Source organism: Oryctolagus cuniculus, chromosome 7 (assembly GCF_051225735.1).
Source record: "Oryctolagus cuniculus isolate XC-2025 breed Fujian yellow rabbit chromosome 7, ASM5122573v1, whole genome shotgun sequence".
Lineage (NCBI taxonomy): Eukaryota > Metazoa > Chordata > Mammalia > Lagomorpha > Leporidae > Oryctolagus > Oryctolagus cuniculus.
In genome coordinates, this window is record NC_142873.1 from 119,892,661 (window position 1) to 119,908,299 (window position 15,639).

At 42.7% G+C, this 15,639-nt stretch overlaps 1 protein-coding gene across 4 annotated transcripts in view; it reads left to right on the forward strand.

Moving 5' to 3' along the window:
* NDC1 (NDC1 transmembrane nucleoporin) overlaps positions 1-15,639 on the forward strand; it is a 63,056-nt gene that overhangs the window by 13,356 nt on the left and 34,061 nt on the right. For all 4 annotated transcript variants that reach the window (XM_089300593.1, XM_089300595.1, XM_089300596.1 and 1 more), the window contains 6 exons: positions 12-150; positions 6,356-6,464; positions 8,390-8,441; positions 10,936-11,071; positions 11,935-12,027; positions 14,033-14,114. In XM_089300593.1, the coding sequence (XP_089156719.1) occupies positions 12-150; positions 6,356-6,464; positions 8,390-8,441; positions 10,936-11,071; positions 11,935-12,027; positions 14,033-14,114 (611 nt within the window). The remainder of the gene's footprint in view (positions 1-11; positions 151-6,355; positions 6,465-8,389; positions 8,442-10,935; positions 11,072-11,934; positions 12,028-14,032; positions 14,115-15,639) is intronic.

Sequence of the window (15,639 nt, forward strand, 5' to 3'; positions counted from 1 at the left end):
TTTGCTTCCAGCTTAGATCATCCTGCTACACAGATGTGCTTAAATGAGTATCATCTTTTCTTCCTGTTGGCTGGAGCATTTATGGGCTACAGCTACAGCCTTCTGTACTTTGTTAACAACATGAACTACCTCCCGTTCCCTATCATACAGGTAAGATACCGTTTGGTCATTACCTTATGCCAAAATTTGACAGGGTAAAACTGGCCTTGGTGTATGGGTATATAAGTGGCCTCATCTGATTCATTTGAGGTTTGATCAGCAAAACCTAGGACTGAACAACTCAGTGCCATTTAGAGAGAAAAGATTTGTCTTCAAGGGGTTTTAGCATATTTTAAAAAATTATTTATTTCTATTAATTTAAAAAGCCGAGAGAGCGATATCCATGTGTTGATTTACTCCCCAGATGCGTGCAATAGCTAGTCTCCCATGTGGGTGGCAAGGGCTCAAGTCTATGAGCCATCACTTGCTCCCTCCCAGGATCCACGTTAGCTGGAAACTGGAATTGGAATTGAAATTGGAGCCAGGACTTGAACCTAGGCACTCTGATGCGGGATGCAGACATCCCAAGAGTGTCTTAACTGTTGCACCAAATGCCTGTCTTCTTAGCATATTTTTGAGTGCTGTCACTGACCTTCCTTCTGCTGGTTTCAGAGTGCTGCTTTGCTCTGCTCTGTCCTTTCTGCTAGGTGGTGCATTTGCTGTGACCAGCAGGTCTGGGGGAGGATGATAATGGCATTCATGCAAAGTGTCTCCGTGCAGCTGCCACCTTTTTGAATTTAACCTCATGAGCATGCAGGTGTGCAAGTAATTTTAGAATGTGTCAGTTACTGTCTCACAAGGCAAGTGTGTATAAATACATGCAGTAGTTTCAGCTGGTTTGAGGGGTACAGTATAAACTTTCAGTTGGGTTTTAAAAAAATCTTACCTGTGGGAGTTGACCCTGGAGCTCAGAGCCATCTCCTCTGGTAAGAGAAGTATGGGTTGAGATGTCTCACTGTCAGAGCAGGGCTCTCCTCAGCCTGCTTCCACAATTACCAGTTGGACTATGACTCACTTCACTCCTGTGGCAGGCAGTGACCTGGGAATGGGAGCAAAAATCTTAGAACCAGCCTGTAACAGTAGGACCCAGTCTGGTGGGAGGAGGGGGCATATAAGCAAATGTGTCGTAATGAAAGCATCCTACATGAGACTGTGGGGGCTAGGGTGTCCCGGCTTCATTCCAGTTTGTATATGCCTGTTGCATCCATGAGGACAATCTGATGCAAATAGACATGCTGCAAGGAGCCGGTGCTCATCGCCTGGGGCCTGGCCCTTACCTCCCTGCAGTCTGTGAGTGTATGAAAATGTCTCATTTAGAAATTATTTTCTTGTGAGGATGAGTTAAAAGCAGGATGTCAACTTTGCTACCTCAAAATTTCACAAGGAAACCAACTCCAAAGTCCTTTGCAGAGATGTCTGTGAGAAATTGTCTTTGATCTAAACGTCATTAAGAAATAAAGCAACAAAGAGCAGAAAAATGAGATATCTGAGAATACCTTGCTGGACTTTTGTGACCTCCATTACATGTGACCATGTATTTAATATCATGGATGTATGGCCGGCGCCGCGGCTCACTAGGCTAATCCTCTGCCTTGAGGTGCCGGCACACCGGGTTCTAGTCCCGGTCAGGGCGCCGGATTCTGTCCCGGTTGCCCCTCTTCCAGGCCAGCTCTCTGCTGTGGCCAGGGAGTGCAGTGGAGGATGGCCCAAGTGCTTGGGCCCTGCACCCCATGGGAGACCAGGAGAAGTACCTGGCTCCTGCCATCGGATCAGCGCGGTGCGCCGGCCACGGCGGCCATTGGAGGGTGAACCAACGGCGAAAGGAAGACCTTTCTCTCTGTCTCTCTCACTGTCCACTCTGCCTGTCAAAAAAAAAAAAAAAAAAAAAAAAATCATGGATGTGCAGTGGACACACAGGAGCAGTCCAGTAGTTGACACTGATAATGTGTTGTTTCTACCATGTACCGTCAAACTGATAAAAATTTTAAGTGATGGATGTCCCTTTTATTTTAAGATTTTTAAATTGTTTAAAAGGCAACATGACAAAGAGGAAGATACAGAGAGAGAACTAGAGAGAGAGGATCTTTCATTTTTTTAAAAAAAAGATTTATTTATTTATTTGAAAGTCAGAATTACACACAGAGAGAGGAGAAGCAGAGAGGTTGGTCTTCCATCCGTTGGTTCACTCCCCAATTGGCCACAACGGCTGGAGCTGCGCCGATCCAGAGCCAGGAGCTTCTTCCAGGTCTCACACTTGGGTGCAGGGGCCCAGGGACTTGGGTCATCTGAGAGAGGATCTTTCATCCACTGGTTCACTCTCCAATGGCCACAACAGTCAGGGCTGTGCCAGGCTTACGCCAGCACCCTAGAGCTCCATCTGGGTTCCCCATGTGGTGACAGAAGCCCCGGTACTTGTGCCATCATCTTCTGCCTTCCCAGGCACATTGGCACTGAGCTATATTGGAAACGGGGCAGCTGGGATTTGAACCAGCATTTCACTAGGGGATGCCTGCTTCGCAAGTGGTGGCATAACCCACTGTGCCACAGCGCTGGCCCCAGCACTAAAATTTTTATAATTTCTTGTAAATTTTTAGATGTAGTCTTTTATCTCTGAAGTATTTTCTGTAGCGGTGATAGGTAATATTCAGCTTTGACTTTATTTTCAGCTTTTGCAAAATATTGATTTTTTTTTTCTTGAGAAACAGAGACATACAGACTGAGAGCCACATTCCTTCTATCTTCTGGTTTACTCCTCAAATGCTGGCAGTGGCTGGGCTGGGGACCAGAAACTCAGTTCAGGTCTTGTGTGGGTGTCAAGAACCCAATTATCTGAGCCACCATTTCTGCCTCCCAGGGTCTGCATTAGCAGGAAGCTAGAAGCAAGAGCTGGAGCTGTCAGTTGAACCCAGGCATTGTGATGTGGAATGTGTGCTAACTGGTTGGCTAAATGCCTGCCCCAGAATATAGATTTTTAAATTTGAGCAGAATATATATTTGGGGTATCTCTTGTGGCCATGAGTGTGTGGTGGAATTGATGTGCATCGTAGAGTGCTGTTCTCCATCCTGGGATTGATTGGAGCAGGGGCTGGGCCAGGTCAAAGCAGGAGTTGGGAACTCCATCTGGGTCTCCCATGTGGGCAGGAACTCAGGCACCTGGGCCATCTTCCTCTTCTTTCCCAGGTGCATCAGCAGGGAACTCAAATGGAAGTGGAGGAGCCAGGACTCAAAGAGGGACTCTAATATGGACGCAGATGTCCTAAGGGGCTACCTAATCCTTCAGTACCACAAAGCCTGCCTCCAACTTTTTTTTGTTAAGAGCCAGACTGATCAGGGGACATTAGGCTTTAAAGGCATCCTTTTTTCAAAAACAAAAACAAGCAGTGACAACTATTAGTGTTATCACTCCAATTTTTGGTGCTCCCTGTCAGCTAACGTTCCAAGAGTGTGTTGTAACGTTTTTATTTTAAAATATTCCAGTGCTATAGATATTGAAAGTCACACTTGACTACTTCCTGTCCCATTTCAGTCTTTGTGCCAGAGATAACCATTGTTTCCAGGTTAATGTATATTCTTCCAGCTCCTTTTTTATACGTTTACATAGATAGGTATACCTGTAACATTTTTCGGAGGAAAGGTGGCAAATATAGCTTCATATTACATGTATTATTCAGTGAATACTTTTTTCATGTAACCTTTGAAAAAATGGATCTTTTAAAAAACCATCAATTTTTAAAAAACGTTTATTTATTTGAAAGGCAGAATTAGAGAGAGATCTGCTACTGCTTTCCCAGGCACATTAGCAGGGAGCTGGATGGAACGAGGAGAAGTTGGGCGTCAAACCAGCACCTACTTGCTAATACCACTAAAGGTGATTCTGTTACTCTTGCCAGATTTTGAATGATCAAGTGATAGGGAAAAGCAGAGTGTTAGCATGGAATAGGGGACAAAGAAATGGATAGTATGGCAGGGCTTGGCAAGCTATGCCACTAAGACTGTTGAAAGTATTAAATGATGTAAGATTTATAGAGCACTTAGCATAGTGCCTGGTCTGTGCTAAATATTTGCCAAGGGTGGCTCATAGCAAAACCACAAAAATCCTATGGGGAATTAGCAGTCACTTCAGTTTGGGAACAAGAGGAGGTACGAGAGGTGTTCTGCACACATCTGCTGAAGTGTACCTGCTTCCCTAGCTTCTGTGTACCCTTGTGGGTAATGGTTGAGATGAGAGCAACAGTAGGAACAGAATAGGAACTATGCCCAGTGGGAGGTTGGCATGCATGGTGGTGTAGCACCCAGTGGCTGCGTGGAGTACTGCACTTCTGCATTTTGCAGTTTAAAAATATTTGAATAAACCAATGTAATTGAAGCTGTACAGTCTGCAACTGAGTATTCACATGGGCTGCTCTAGGAGGTTACTGTGGGCATCTGCAGAGGTGGTTTGAAGATGTAACGTTTACATAATATCTGATTCTTTGTTGTCCTTTAGCTTCTGAAATTCCTCAACGCAAAAGCAGTCCTAGTATTAGCACAAAATAAAGCCAGAATTTGGAAAGTTCATCTTTGATTCATTAGGTTTCCTTGGATTCTTTTTAATAATTTGTTTTTCTCCAGCGATATTTTGAAGGTGGGGAGTAAGAAGGAGAGAGGAGGAGACAGCCTTTGTTTAAGAAGTGCAGGGTTTTAATTTTATAATTGTGAATTTTGTGTTTTAGTTTCTTTATTTAGTTTCTTTGAAGATTTACTTATTTGAATGGCAGAGTTAGAGAGACGGAGGGAGGGAGGGATTCTGTCTGCTGATTTACTCCCCAAATGGCCTCAGTCACTGGAGCTGGGCCTAGAACTCCATCTGGATCTCCTACATGAGTGGCAGGGGCCAAGCCATGTTAGCAGGGAGCAGGATTGGAAGTGGAGCAGCTGGGACTGCAGCTGGCATTCATGGGATGCCAGCATTGCAGGCAGCAGCTACAGCTTGCTGTGCCACGATGCAGGCCCCAAGTGCAGTTAAAAAAAAAAACACAAACTTTGATGTGTTTTCTAATTTGGTTCCTTTCTCTTAGGTCATTAAATTGGCAGGTACATACTAAGGATCCATTTCTATTTAGCTGACTCAGTCTTGTTATTTCCCAGAAGGAGATGTAACTTGCTGAAGGTTGCACAGAGGGAGGGAGCACTAGAATTCGTGTGTCCAGGCGCCTGGGCTAGTGTCTTCTTCACGGCTTTACTTTTCTGCAAACAGCTGAGTATATAGGCAGTGTGCATGATCTTTAGGATTTGTGGCTCAGATTTTCTTTCCATGTGCTAGTTGGTAACATTGCTTACGTTACTAACCCTTCTCTGCCGCGGTTTCTTCGGCTCTAAGATGTGGATGACAGCAGAACTTCACAGGGCTGCAGTGCTTAGAACAGTATGCGGTAGGCACCCAGAGAATGTCAGCGGTTACTGTTGTTCCCGTCGTCCTCTCACCCCTGACCCCATTCGCAGTTTGGCTTTGTGCACTTTTAGTTACCCAGCCACAGTCCTAAAGTATTACATGAAACATTCCAGAAATAATGTCTTATGTTACTTGTATTGCAGTATATTTCACTATTTTATTGTTATTGTTGCTGATCTCTTACTGTGCCTCATTTATAAATTAAACTTCATCCTAAGCATGTATGTGTGGGAAGAAAACATGGTCTGTGTCTGTGGCTTCAGGCTTCCACTGGGGATCTTGGAACATATCCCCATAGATAAGTGGGACCGCTGTGTTAGTGTATTTTTTGTACTTTTTTTTTTTTTTTTAATTTTTTTATTTGAAAGGCAGAGTTAACAGAGAGGAGGAGGGGCAGAGGGAAAGTGATCCTCCATCTGCCAGTTCACTCCTCAATTGGCTGCCAGGAGCCAGAAGCCTCTTCCAAGTCTCCCACATGGGTGCAGGAGCCCAAGCACTTGGTCCATCCTCTGCTGCCCTCCCAGGCACACCAGCAGGGAGCTGGATCTGAAGTGGAGCGTCCACATGGGATGCTGGTATTGCAGGCGGAAGCTCAACCTACAGTGCCACATGCCGGCCGCGTTTTTTGTGCTTTCTCCACTTCCACAGTGCTTAGTGTTAAGTAAGGATTGATGATGTTGATTTTCTTATTTCTGATCTCGTGTCAGTGAGGTGGTCCCATAATGCAAAAACACTACGTATTTTAACATCAGAATTAGTTAACATTTTGCCCATGGAATAGCCTTTATCTGTTGGTACAGTGATTGTGGTTTTTTCTATGTTGACTGTTTGCTTTAGAATGCTGTGGAATGTGTCATTTGATTCTGCCTTTCCTTTTATCCACAGCAATACAAGTTTCTGCGCTTTAGGAGATCTCTGCTCTTATTAATGAAACATAGTTGTGTGGAATCACTGTTCCTGACCAGAAATTTCTGCATTGTGTATTATTTTCTTGGTAAGAATCTCTGCTCTTTGATACAGTGTTATGAGCTCATAGCTTAGAAAATGTCAGTTAGAAAGACATCTAGATTTTGTTTGTGTTGAAGGTATGTGGTTAGCCCAACTGATTCATTTTTTGAAATTATCAGATAATATGCATTTAGTTAAGGGAAAATATTGTTAAAGAAAATGGGATGCTTGCATATGATAAAATATTGCTCAGCTTTTCAAAAGAAAGCAAGCTTATCATGTTGAGGATGTTATGCTAACTGTGATAACCCAGTCACAAATAGACAAATACTGCCTCACTCCACCAATATGAGGTATCTAAAGTAGTCAAACTCATAGGAACAGGAAGTAGAATGGTGGTTGCTAGGGCCAAGGAGATGGGAGAAAGGGCAGTTGTTCAGGAGGCATAGAGTTTTGGTTTTATAAGATGAAAAAGTTCTAGAAATTTGTTAGACACAGTGTGTGTCATTCACACTACTGCTTTCTACCCTGGAAAGTGGTTAGGGCTGCAAAGCTTATGTTGCTTTTACCACTGTAAGAAATGTATGCTATTTTAAAAAGGAAAGAAAATAATGTGTCGTTTGGTCATTACTCTAAGTAATGTAACTTTTTATAAGTTTGTAACTTTATACCAATGCAATCGAAATATACTGTTGGTAAGGGAACCTGGTAGGATTTAACATGAATTTGAGGCACAACATCTAGAATAATGAATAGTAATAAAATGATTATTCTCATTAGCAACACATTAATACAAACAAAATCTAACACTTGGAAGTACTGTTTTCAGACTTTTTCTGATCCTTCTTTTTTCTGTGGTGATATAATTTATAAAATTGTTCTCACCGTGTATTGGTCATTCTGTTTGCTGTTTGTAGTTAATACGCTCCATTTTCCTACATAGCCCTTGTAATTGTCCTGATGTCAGCCTGGCTGCTCCCTGGAGGTGTATCTTTGTGCTGACATAGCGGCTGTGGCAACATTCCCATGTGAGATTTTTCTTCTATAACTCTGTGGATATTCAAGTCAGAAATCGTTTTCAGCATTACCACTATTTTTTTAAAAGATTTATTCATTTATTTGAAAATCAGAGTTAAACAGAGAGAGGAGAGGCAGAGACAGAGAGAGGTCTTCCATCTGCTGGTTCACTCTCCAGTTGGCCACAACTGCGGGAGCTGTGCTGATCCAAAGCCAGGAGCTTCTTCTGGGTCTCCCATGTAGGTGCAGGGGCCCAAGGACTTGTGCCATCCTCTGCTGCTTTCTCAGGTCATATCAGAGAGCTGGATCGGAAGTGGAATAGCCAGGACTCGAACCGGCGCCCATACGGGATGCTAGCAGTGCAGGCTGTAGCTTAATCCATTATGCCACAGCGCCAGCCCCTACCACTTTTCATTTCTTTGCTGGATGTTCATCATTTTTGGCCAGTTTACTCTTTATTTACACTGTTCATTTTTATGAAATATCATATGAATTTATCAAGGAAGCAACACAACTGCATACTTTCCTCTGTGTGTCTAGTCTCAGTAACAGCTGTGAGTGACCGTCTCTAGCAGACTGGGAGGAGTGAGCAGTGATGGCTCAGTCACAGATGGTAGCACACATCTGTCATCTGCTTACTGGCTCTGAACAGCTAGAAGTGCCATACGCAGTCGCTCATGGTTACCACACCATTAAAATTGGAACGCTGGTGTTGCGGGACTGCTATGTTTTAACTAAACCCTGGTATCTGAAATATATTTATAGCAAAACTGAAAAAAGCAAGGGCCACCAGTGTTCATAGAGTACTCTTTCTCTACCTGTTGCTAATCAGACGGTCGCATTTGACAGGTCTTGGTGTCTGCTTTGCGATTTCTTTGACATCGTTTGCAAAGAATGATTCAGGTCTGTTTTATTAACTTTTATGTTCTTAGCTTGGTATTTTTCCCCCCTCAGGCCATATTCCCAAAGCTTGGATTAGCACTGCTATGGACCTTCACACGGATGAGTAAGTGATGGATAAAAAGTCTGATTGTAACTGTTTCCGTTCTTTTAGATGTTTACTGCTTTCCAGATGTTTTTATTTATTTTGTTTAATTTGAAAGACAAGGAGACAGAGACAGGCAGACAGAGATCTTCCATCTACTGGTTTAGTACCCAATGGCTGCAACAGCTGGGGTGGGCCAGGCCAAAGCCAGGAGTCAATAACTCAATCTGGGTCTCCCATGCGGGTGGCAGGGACCCAACTACTTGAGCCATCATCTGCTACCTCTTAGGGTGCATGTTAGCAGGAAGCTAGCATTGAGAGTGGCCCTGGAATTTGAACCAAGTGCTCCAATATGGGATGTGGTGGTGTAACCACTGCACCGACCACTCACTCCAGTGTTTTTAAAATTGCATTCATTTTTGAATACATATAGCATACAATCCCAAAGATATATAAAAAGACTCTTTCTATCCCTGTTTCCAGTCACCCATTTCCTCTCCCCAGAAATAAGCCATGCTAATCTCTCTTGTTGTAGTTATTTGCTGCACCTTTTACACTATACAAAAGTGTGTGTTTACTTGAAAGGCAGAGTTATAGAGAGACAGAAAAAGAGAGAGAGAGAATCTCTTCCATCTGCTAGTTCACTCCCCAGGTGGTCACGATGGCCAGGCTGGGTCAGGCTGAATCCAGAAGCCTGGAGCTCTATTCAGGTCTCCCACCCGAGTGGCAGAGGCCCAAGCACTTGAGCCATCTTCTACATGAGCAGGGAGCTGGAGTGGAAGTGGAGCAGCTGGTACTGCATTCGATCCATGCTCCTGGGATGCCAGCATTGCAGGCGACGGCTTAGCCTGCTACGTCACACAGCCAGCCCTTGTTCTTTTCTGTCAGTCATCCTGTGGTACCTCATGGTATACACCAGTGCTGTGTTATTGCCTGAATTTTGCCCAAGAGGAAACTGAAATGTTGCAAAATCTAGTGATCCGGTGAAGTTCGCAAGTGGCTATTATGTGGTAGCACTGGGTGTGTTCCTGTTGTCCCCAGTGAACTTACATATAGGTAAAGGTTTAATCTGTTATTTGCCTGAAAAGTGTCAGTTTCTCTCAGTATCGTTCTTTTTTGTTTGTTTGTTTTTTAGATTTATTTATTTATTTAAAAGAGAGGAGAGAGGTCTTCCATCTGCTTCTTCACTTGCCAAGTGGCCACAGTCTACCGGGAGACTTTTTGTGTTTTATGTGGAATTCACTAATGTCCACTTTTGGGAGTAGGGATATTGGCATAGATGATTATTTAAGAGATGTTTTGTTTTTCACAATACAAATTTCTATTCCTTACTTTTCATAGTTCCTAGGTAAATTTACTTTTTTCTTCTATTTAATTACTAGGCATGAAACCAGATACCTAGATCATTTTATTATGTTCAGATTTTAACTTTTTCCTTCAGGAAGTGTTTTGTTGGGGTGCATATTGTTGTGCAGTGGGTTAATCCACCTTTTGGGACACCTGCATTCTGTATTGGAGCACTGGTTTGAGTCCTGGCTATTTCACTTCTGATCCAGCTTCCTTCTAATGTACCTGTGAAGGCAGTGGATAATGGCCCAAGTGCTTGAGTCCCTGCCTCCCATGGGGAAGACCTGGTTAAAGTCCCAGATTCTTGGCTTTGACCTGGCCCGACACAGCCCCAGCTGTTGTGGCATTTGGGGAATTAACCAGCAGATGGAAGATCTCTCTCTTTCTATGTCTCTGTCATTCTGCCTTTCAAATAAGTAAATAAATCTTAAAAAGAGAGAGTGAGAAATGTTTGTTTATATAGCTGAGTGCCTGTTGTTCTGTCCTTCATGTATATCAGGTTTTCAGTAAATTCCTTCTTAGAGGTGAAATTAACTCCATGATATGTTACACTCTCCCTCCCCACCCCCCGGCCTCAGACACTATGCTGAACACTCCTATGTAGGCTGTTGTAAGTCTTGTGGTAGTCCCTTGGTCCAGTGAAGAGGTTGCGCCACAGTTATAAGGGTGAAGAAACTGAGTGGGACAGGTTGAGTGCCTTGCCTTACAACAGCACTCACAAATGGCAGGTCAGCGATTCCGATCCCCGTCTTCACGGGAACTTGTTGTATGGTTATAGGATTATGACTTTGCTCACTGATCTGTTCCAGTGTAGTGATGGCAGTGTTTGCCTTATTTCTAACAGTTTCTTATGTTCTAGAAGTAAAGTTCATTATTTTTGTAACACATGCTTAACCATTATAAAATTGTTTCTAAGTTATGAAAATAAGGTTAAAAGTCTGTTCCAGGAGAAGTACCAATCATGTTTAATGATTTTAATTATTAAGCAACAAAGCAGTTCTTTGGGTGAACTTTTACCCAGCTCCAAGGAGGACGAAAGGAGACTATCCACAAAGTTGTTTAGAGATAGGATTCATTTCTCAGTGTGGAGTCCAAGTCTGTTAATGTTCACGTTCTGTTTTCCCATAGGATCAATCACTAATTAAATCAGCAATTTTTGCTTTCATAGGCGGTCTCATAGGCCTCTTGACTCCGTGAGTGGCCTCTTGAATATCTCACTGCTCTACCATGTCTGGCTGTGTGGAGTCTTTCTCCTGATGACTTGGTATATCTCCTGGATGCTCTTCAAAATCTATGCCACAGAGGTTAGTATTGAGTTTCTCGTTCATACCTCTGTGTTTTGGAGTGCACACATTGATTCTGAGTAGAGCACTGATCAGTGTGCGTGCCGAAAGCAGTTAGAGTAGGTTGGTTTGTCATCTCTCTTGAGACTTTATTAGGTTATATCATTTATAACCATCATTTACTGTGTGTTGGTTTTTTTTTTTCCCCTGAGGAAAAGAGTTGATATCCACTTCATCTTTGGGAATTAAGTTGAAGGATTACTATGCTTTTTTGTAGTCTAGTTCTCTTCTGGAGGATTCTCTTCTCCATTGAGTATGTACTAAGTGAACCTGAATTTTCAATTATTTTGACATAGACACTATTAAAATATTTAAATATATGGAAATTAACTATTTGGTTTTGAAGGAAAGTTTTTTTTTTTCCCCTTGACAGGAAGAGTTAGTGAGAGAGGAGAGAAAGGTCTTCCTTTCATTGGTTCACCCCCCAAATGGCCGCCATGGCCAGCGTGCTGCGGTTGGCGCGCTGCACCGATCAGGAGCCGAGAGCCAGGTGATTCCTCCTGGTCTCCCATGCGGGTGCAGGGCCCAAGTACTTGGGCCATCCTCCACTGCCTTCCCGGGCCACAGCAGAGAGCTGGCCTGGAAGAGGAGCAACTGGGACTAGAACCTGAGGTGCTGGTGCCGCAGGTAGAGGATTAGCCAAGTGAGCCGCGGTGCCGGCTGGAAAAGTTTTAATATTATATTGAAAATATCATTTTGGAGATGGAGGTGATGATGTCAGTTTGGATGTGCTATCTCCTTTTCTAATAAATTTCTATTAACACTTACATATGTAACAAAGTATGGAAGTAATCACGTGCGTCGTCTTTTTGTCTGTTTGCTAGGTGCACGTGTTCCCTGTTCAGCTCCCGTTTGCAGAAGAGTCAGATGAATGCCTCCCAAAGGTTTTAAACAGCAACCCTCCCCTCATCATAAAGGTGCCGTGACTGTGCGCTTTGATCTTTATGTGTGCGCTTCTCATCTAACAGAAGGGACTTCACTTAGAATATTTAAGCATTTAGAAAATTTTTGAGAGCTTTGAGTATTCTAATATTGGTGTTATAAAAATAACCCACCTACAAACGCTGTTTTTTTTAGTTTTTGTTGCAAGTGTATGTTGTAGCATATGTGTACAACCTAGCCAATTCTCTATTCAGAGAAGATATAAATGTATCTCTAAGCATAGAATATGGTGATATTCAACTATATATGTTAGCTTTTCACAAATACTGTTTATATTTTAATCACTAAATCAAAAACATTTTTAATCATAATGTTGTTGGCTTTTGTGATCACAGATAGTGGTTGGTAGTGGGAACATTTAGTGAGTTCTCTCTGAATATGAATAGGTGATAATGATCCTAAAATAAATTATAATCAAAAGAGTTTAAGGAAGTTACAGTAAGTTTACAAATCATGTCAAGTGAGCATAAATTGTTTTAATTCAGATTGTAATTTGAAATTTTAAAGCACATCATTTTAAAGTATGTATGATTCTCTGGAAAGGTTTAATACTTCAAAAAGAATTGAAAGAAAAGAACTGAGTTTTGATCACTCTCTGGAGAAGTTATAAACAAATAAGAAAATGAACCATGAGGCTCTAATTACCTTTAAACATCAATTATGACTAATTTGTTAGATAAAAATTTTGGTTACTTGGCTGCTCACTAGCAGATCTTTTCTTAGTGAGCAGGTGTCAGTCACTGCTAGTTGCTTCCAGTAGGATGATGTCTAAGGCATAGCACAGCCTTGTGGAAAAGGCAGACACAGAAAATGATTACAGACTACTGTGGCAAGTGCAGTGAGGCCATTCATTCTGCTTGGGCCAATACCAGAAAGCGTCTCAGATCTTGAAGGGAGAGTAGAGAGTTTTGCCTGGGAAACAGAAATTGTGTCTCTGGTGTGTCAGGCGCTGAGTTCGGGTGTGGTAGTAAGATGTGGTAGCAGTATGATGTTCTCACTGTTTGGGAGGAAGCCGATGAGACAAACAGATAGGCAGTAGTAATATGTTTTCCAGGTGCCATGGTTGGGAGCTGTGTGAGGGAGGCCAGCGAAAGTGCTAGGAGGAAGTAATGTGTACATTTCCCCCCTGAGAGGTAGAAAAGAACACAGAGAATTCTGGAGTTCTTCAAGGGTGGGAACATCCGGTCCCTGGGCTATCTGGCCATGACAAGGTGACTGTAGGCAGGCCTCAAAGCTCAGCATATCTATAGCAGGCTAATTTTTAAGTAGATAATTTTTTAAAATAAAGATTTATTTATTTGAAAGGCAGAGTTACAGAGAGAGGTCTTCCATCCACTGGTTCACTCCTCATGTGGCCACAATAGCTAGGAGGCTAGGCCAAGCTGCAGCTCAAACCTGGAACTCCTTCCGGGTCCTCCGCTTGGACCATCTTCTGCTGCTTTCCCAGGTGCTTTAGCAGGGAACTGATTGGAAGTGGAGCAGCTGGGACTCCAACCAGTGCTCATCTATGGAATGCTGGCGTCACAGGTGGCTTAATCTGCTGCCCCACGATGCTGGCCCCTTAGGTTGCTAATTGTTTGTGACCTGTGAATGATGTTACCAATAACCAAATGCCCTTGGTAGAAGAAAGAGTCCCCAGGCCTGTCTGCAACCTACAGTGGATAGCAAGAGTAGAATCAGGAAGGTTTTGTACGTCTAGAAGGAAGATGTGGTGCTGAAGTGTTTTCATTCAAAAGCCCATCTGATTTATTCCTGGATTGAAAGTCATGCCTTGCTTAACGGTGGGGATAGGTTCTGAGAAATGCAGTTAGGTGATTTCTTTGTTGTGCAAAGATGCCTAGATGTCATCAGCAGATGTACTCTCATGGGATCACAGTCGTATATTCAGCCGGTTATTTACCAGAATAATGAGCCCAATTTGTAAATAAGATTTTATGTAGAGGTTATATCAAATAATGTGTTTTTTTTTTTTTCTTTTAGTATTTAGCCTTGCAAGACCTGATGTTGCTTTCTCAATATTCTCCCTCACGAAGACAAGAAGTGTTTAGCCTTAGCCAGCCAGGTATTGCTAAAAGTAATGGACTTGATTAAGCATGTGTGTGCAGAAAGTGTTCCAGAAAAGTTTCGGTGAGAGAGGTGTATTTAATAAAATACCTCACCTCAGCGAGTCTATTAAATTCTATTGATTTAAATCTTACACAACTTAAGTATTTGCATTGCCATGGGTAAAATTTTTGTCACCAGGAAATTTTTTTTTAACTTTATTTATTTGTTTGAAAGGCAGAGCAACAGAGAGAGGGAGAGATTTATCTGTTGGTTTACTCTCCAAGCGGCTGCAGCAGCCAGGTCTTGGCCAGGCTGAAGCCACGAGCCAGGGTGGATCCAGGTCTTCCACATGGGTAGCAGAGGGCTGAGTACTTGGGCTACACTATTACTCTGTTACTTCCCAGACTCATTAGCTGGAAGCCGGATCAGATCAGAAGTGAAGTAGCTGGGACTCAAACCAGTGGTCTGATAGGGGAAATGTATCACAAGCAGTGCCTTAACCTGCTACACCACAACACCAGCCCCACCAGGAAAAATATTTTTAAACTTTTGTGTCTTTTAGCTCCCTCAATACCTTAACCCAAATAAATTCTGAAATAGGTTGACAGTTTGAGAATAGAAAAGCACAGTTTAAAAATCCTAAAGTTTTAATACTACATGGGGTCTTTAAAAATCATTTGGTCTAAACCCTAGCTGGGAGATCTCAGAGACTAAGTGATGTCAGAACTGGAGTAAGAAGGCGTCATTTGACTCCCAGGTACAGAGCTCCCTCTTTCTGCTGTGCTGTTCCTCTCTGTGGGCAGAGTTAGGTAGGACATGGAGTTGATGGTGAACGGCTGCTCTTGGCGGCTCTGAAATGCTCCTCTGCCATTGCTCGCCAGCTGCCCGGGCTGCAGCTCTGCACGCTCTCTGTGTTCCGGCCCAGCGACAGCCACCAAAGCGGAGCGAGAGTCTGCCTGGCTTTTTGTCTCCTTTCTGATTAGCTCTCCTTGTTCACTTGCCAGTTCTCAGATTGTAAAATAAACCTTCTATAGTTAAAGCTTTTATGGAAATGAAATCCAGTTATATAAAAATATGATTGATTGGTACCCCTTTCCTTTTAGTAGCATGAGAAATCCAAAGCCAGCACTATAGAAATGAATTGTAGTCGTTTTCTACCAGCCTCGGGGTAATGTAGGAATTCTACAAATGTTAATATTTTGATCAGAGATTCAAGTAAACTGCAGCAGGATGGCATGTGCCCTTGCAGAGAACTTGCATTCAGGGCATGCTGTTAAAATTTAACTAGACTGTTACACTGTTCCCAGCGGGCCTTGAGTTACAGCAATGCAAAACATCCTGGGACCTGTTGATGAGGCATTTTGTGTGTTTGTTTACAGGCTAAGTGGTATTTTTCTTGAGTTGTGAAAGGGGGAAGTAGGAGTGAGTTTTTGGCATACAGCACGGGGAAACCAACCTTTAGTTAACTTCTGCCGTTCTTAACGTAGAATGAAGCATGCTTGATTTTTATGTAGCTCTAAGAGACAAAGATTTTAGAAAAT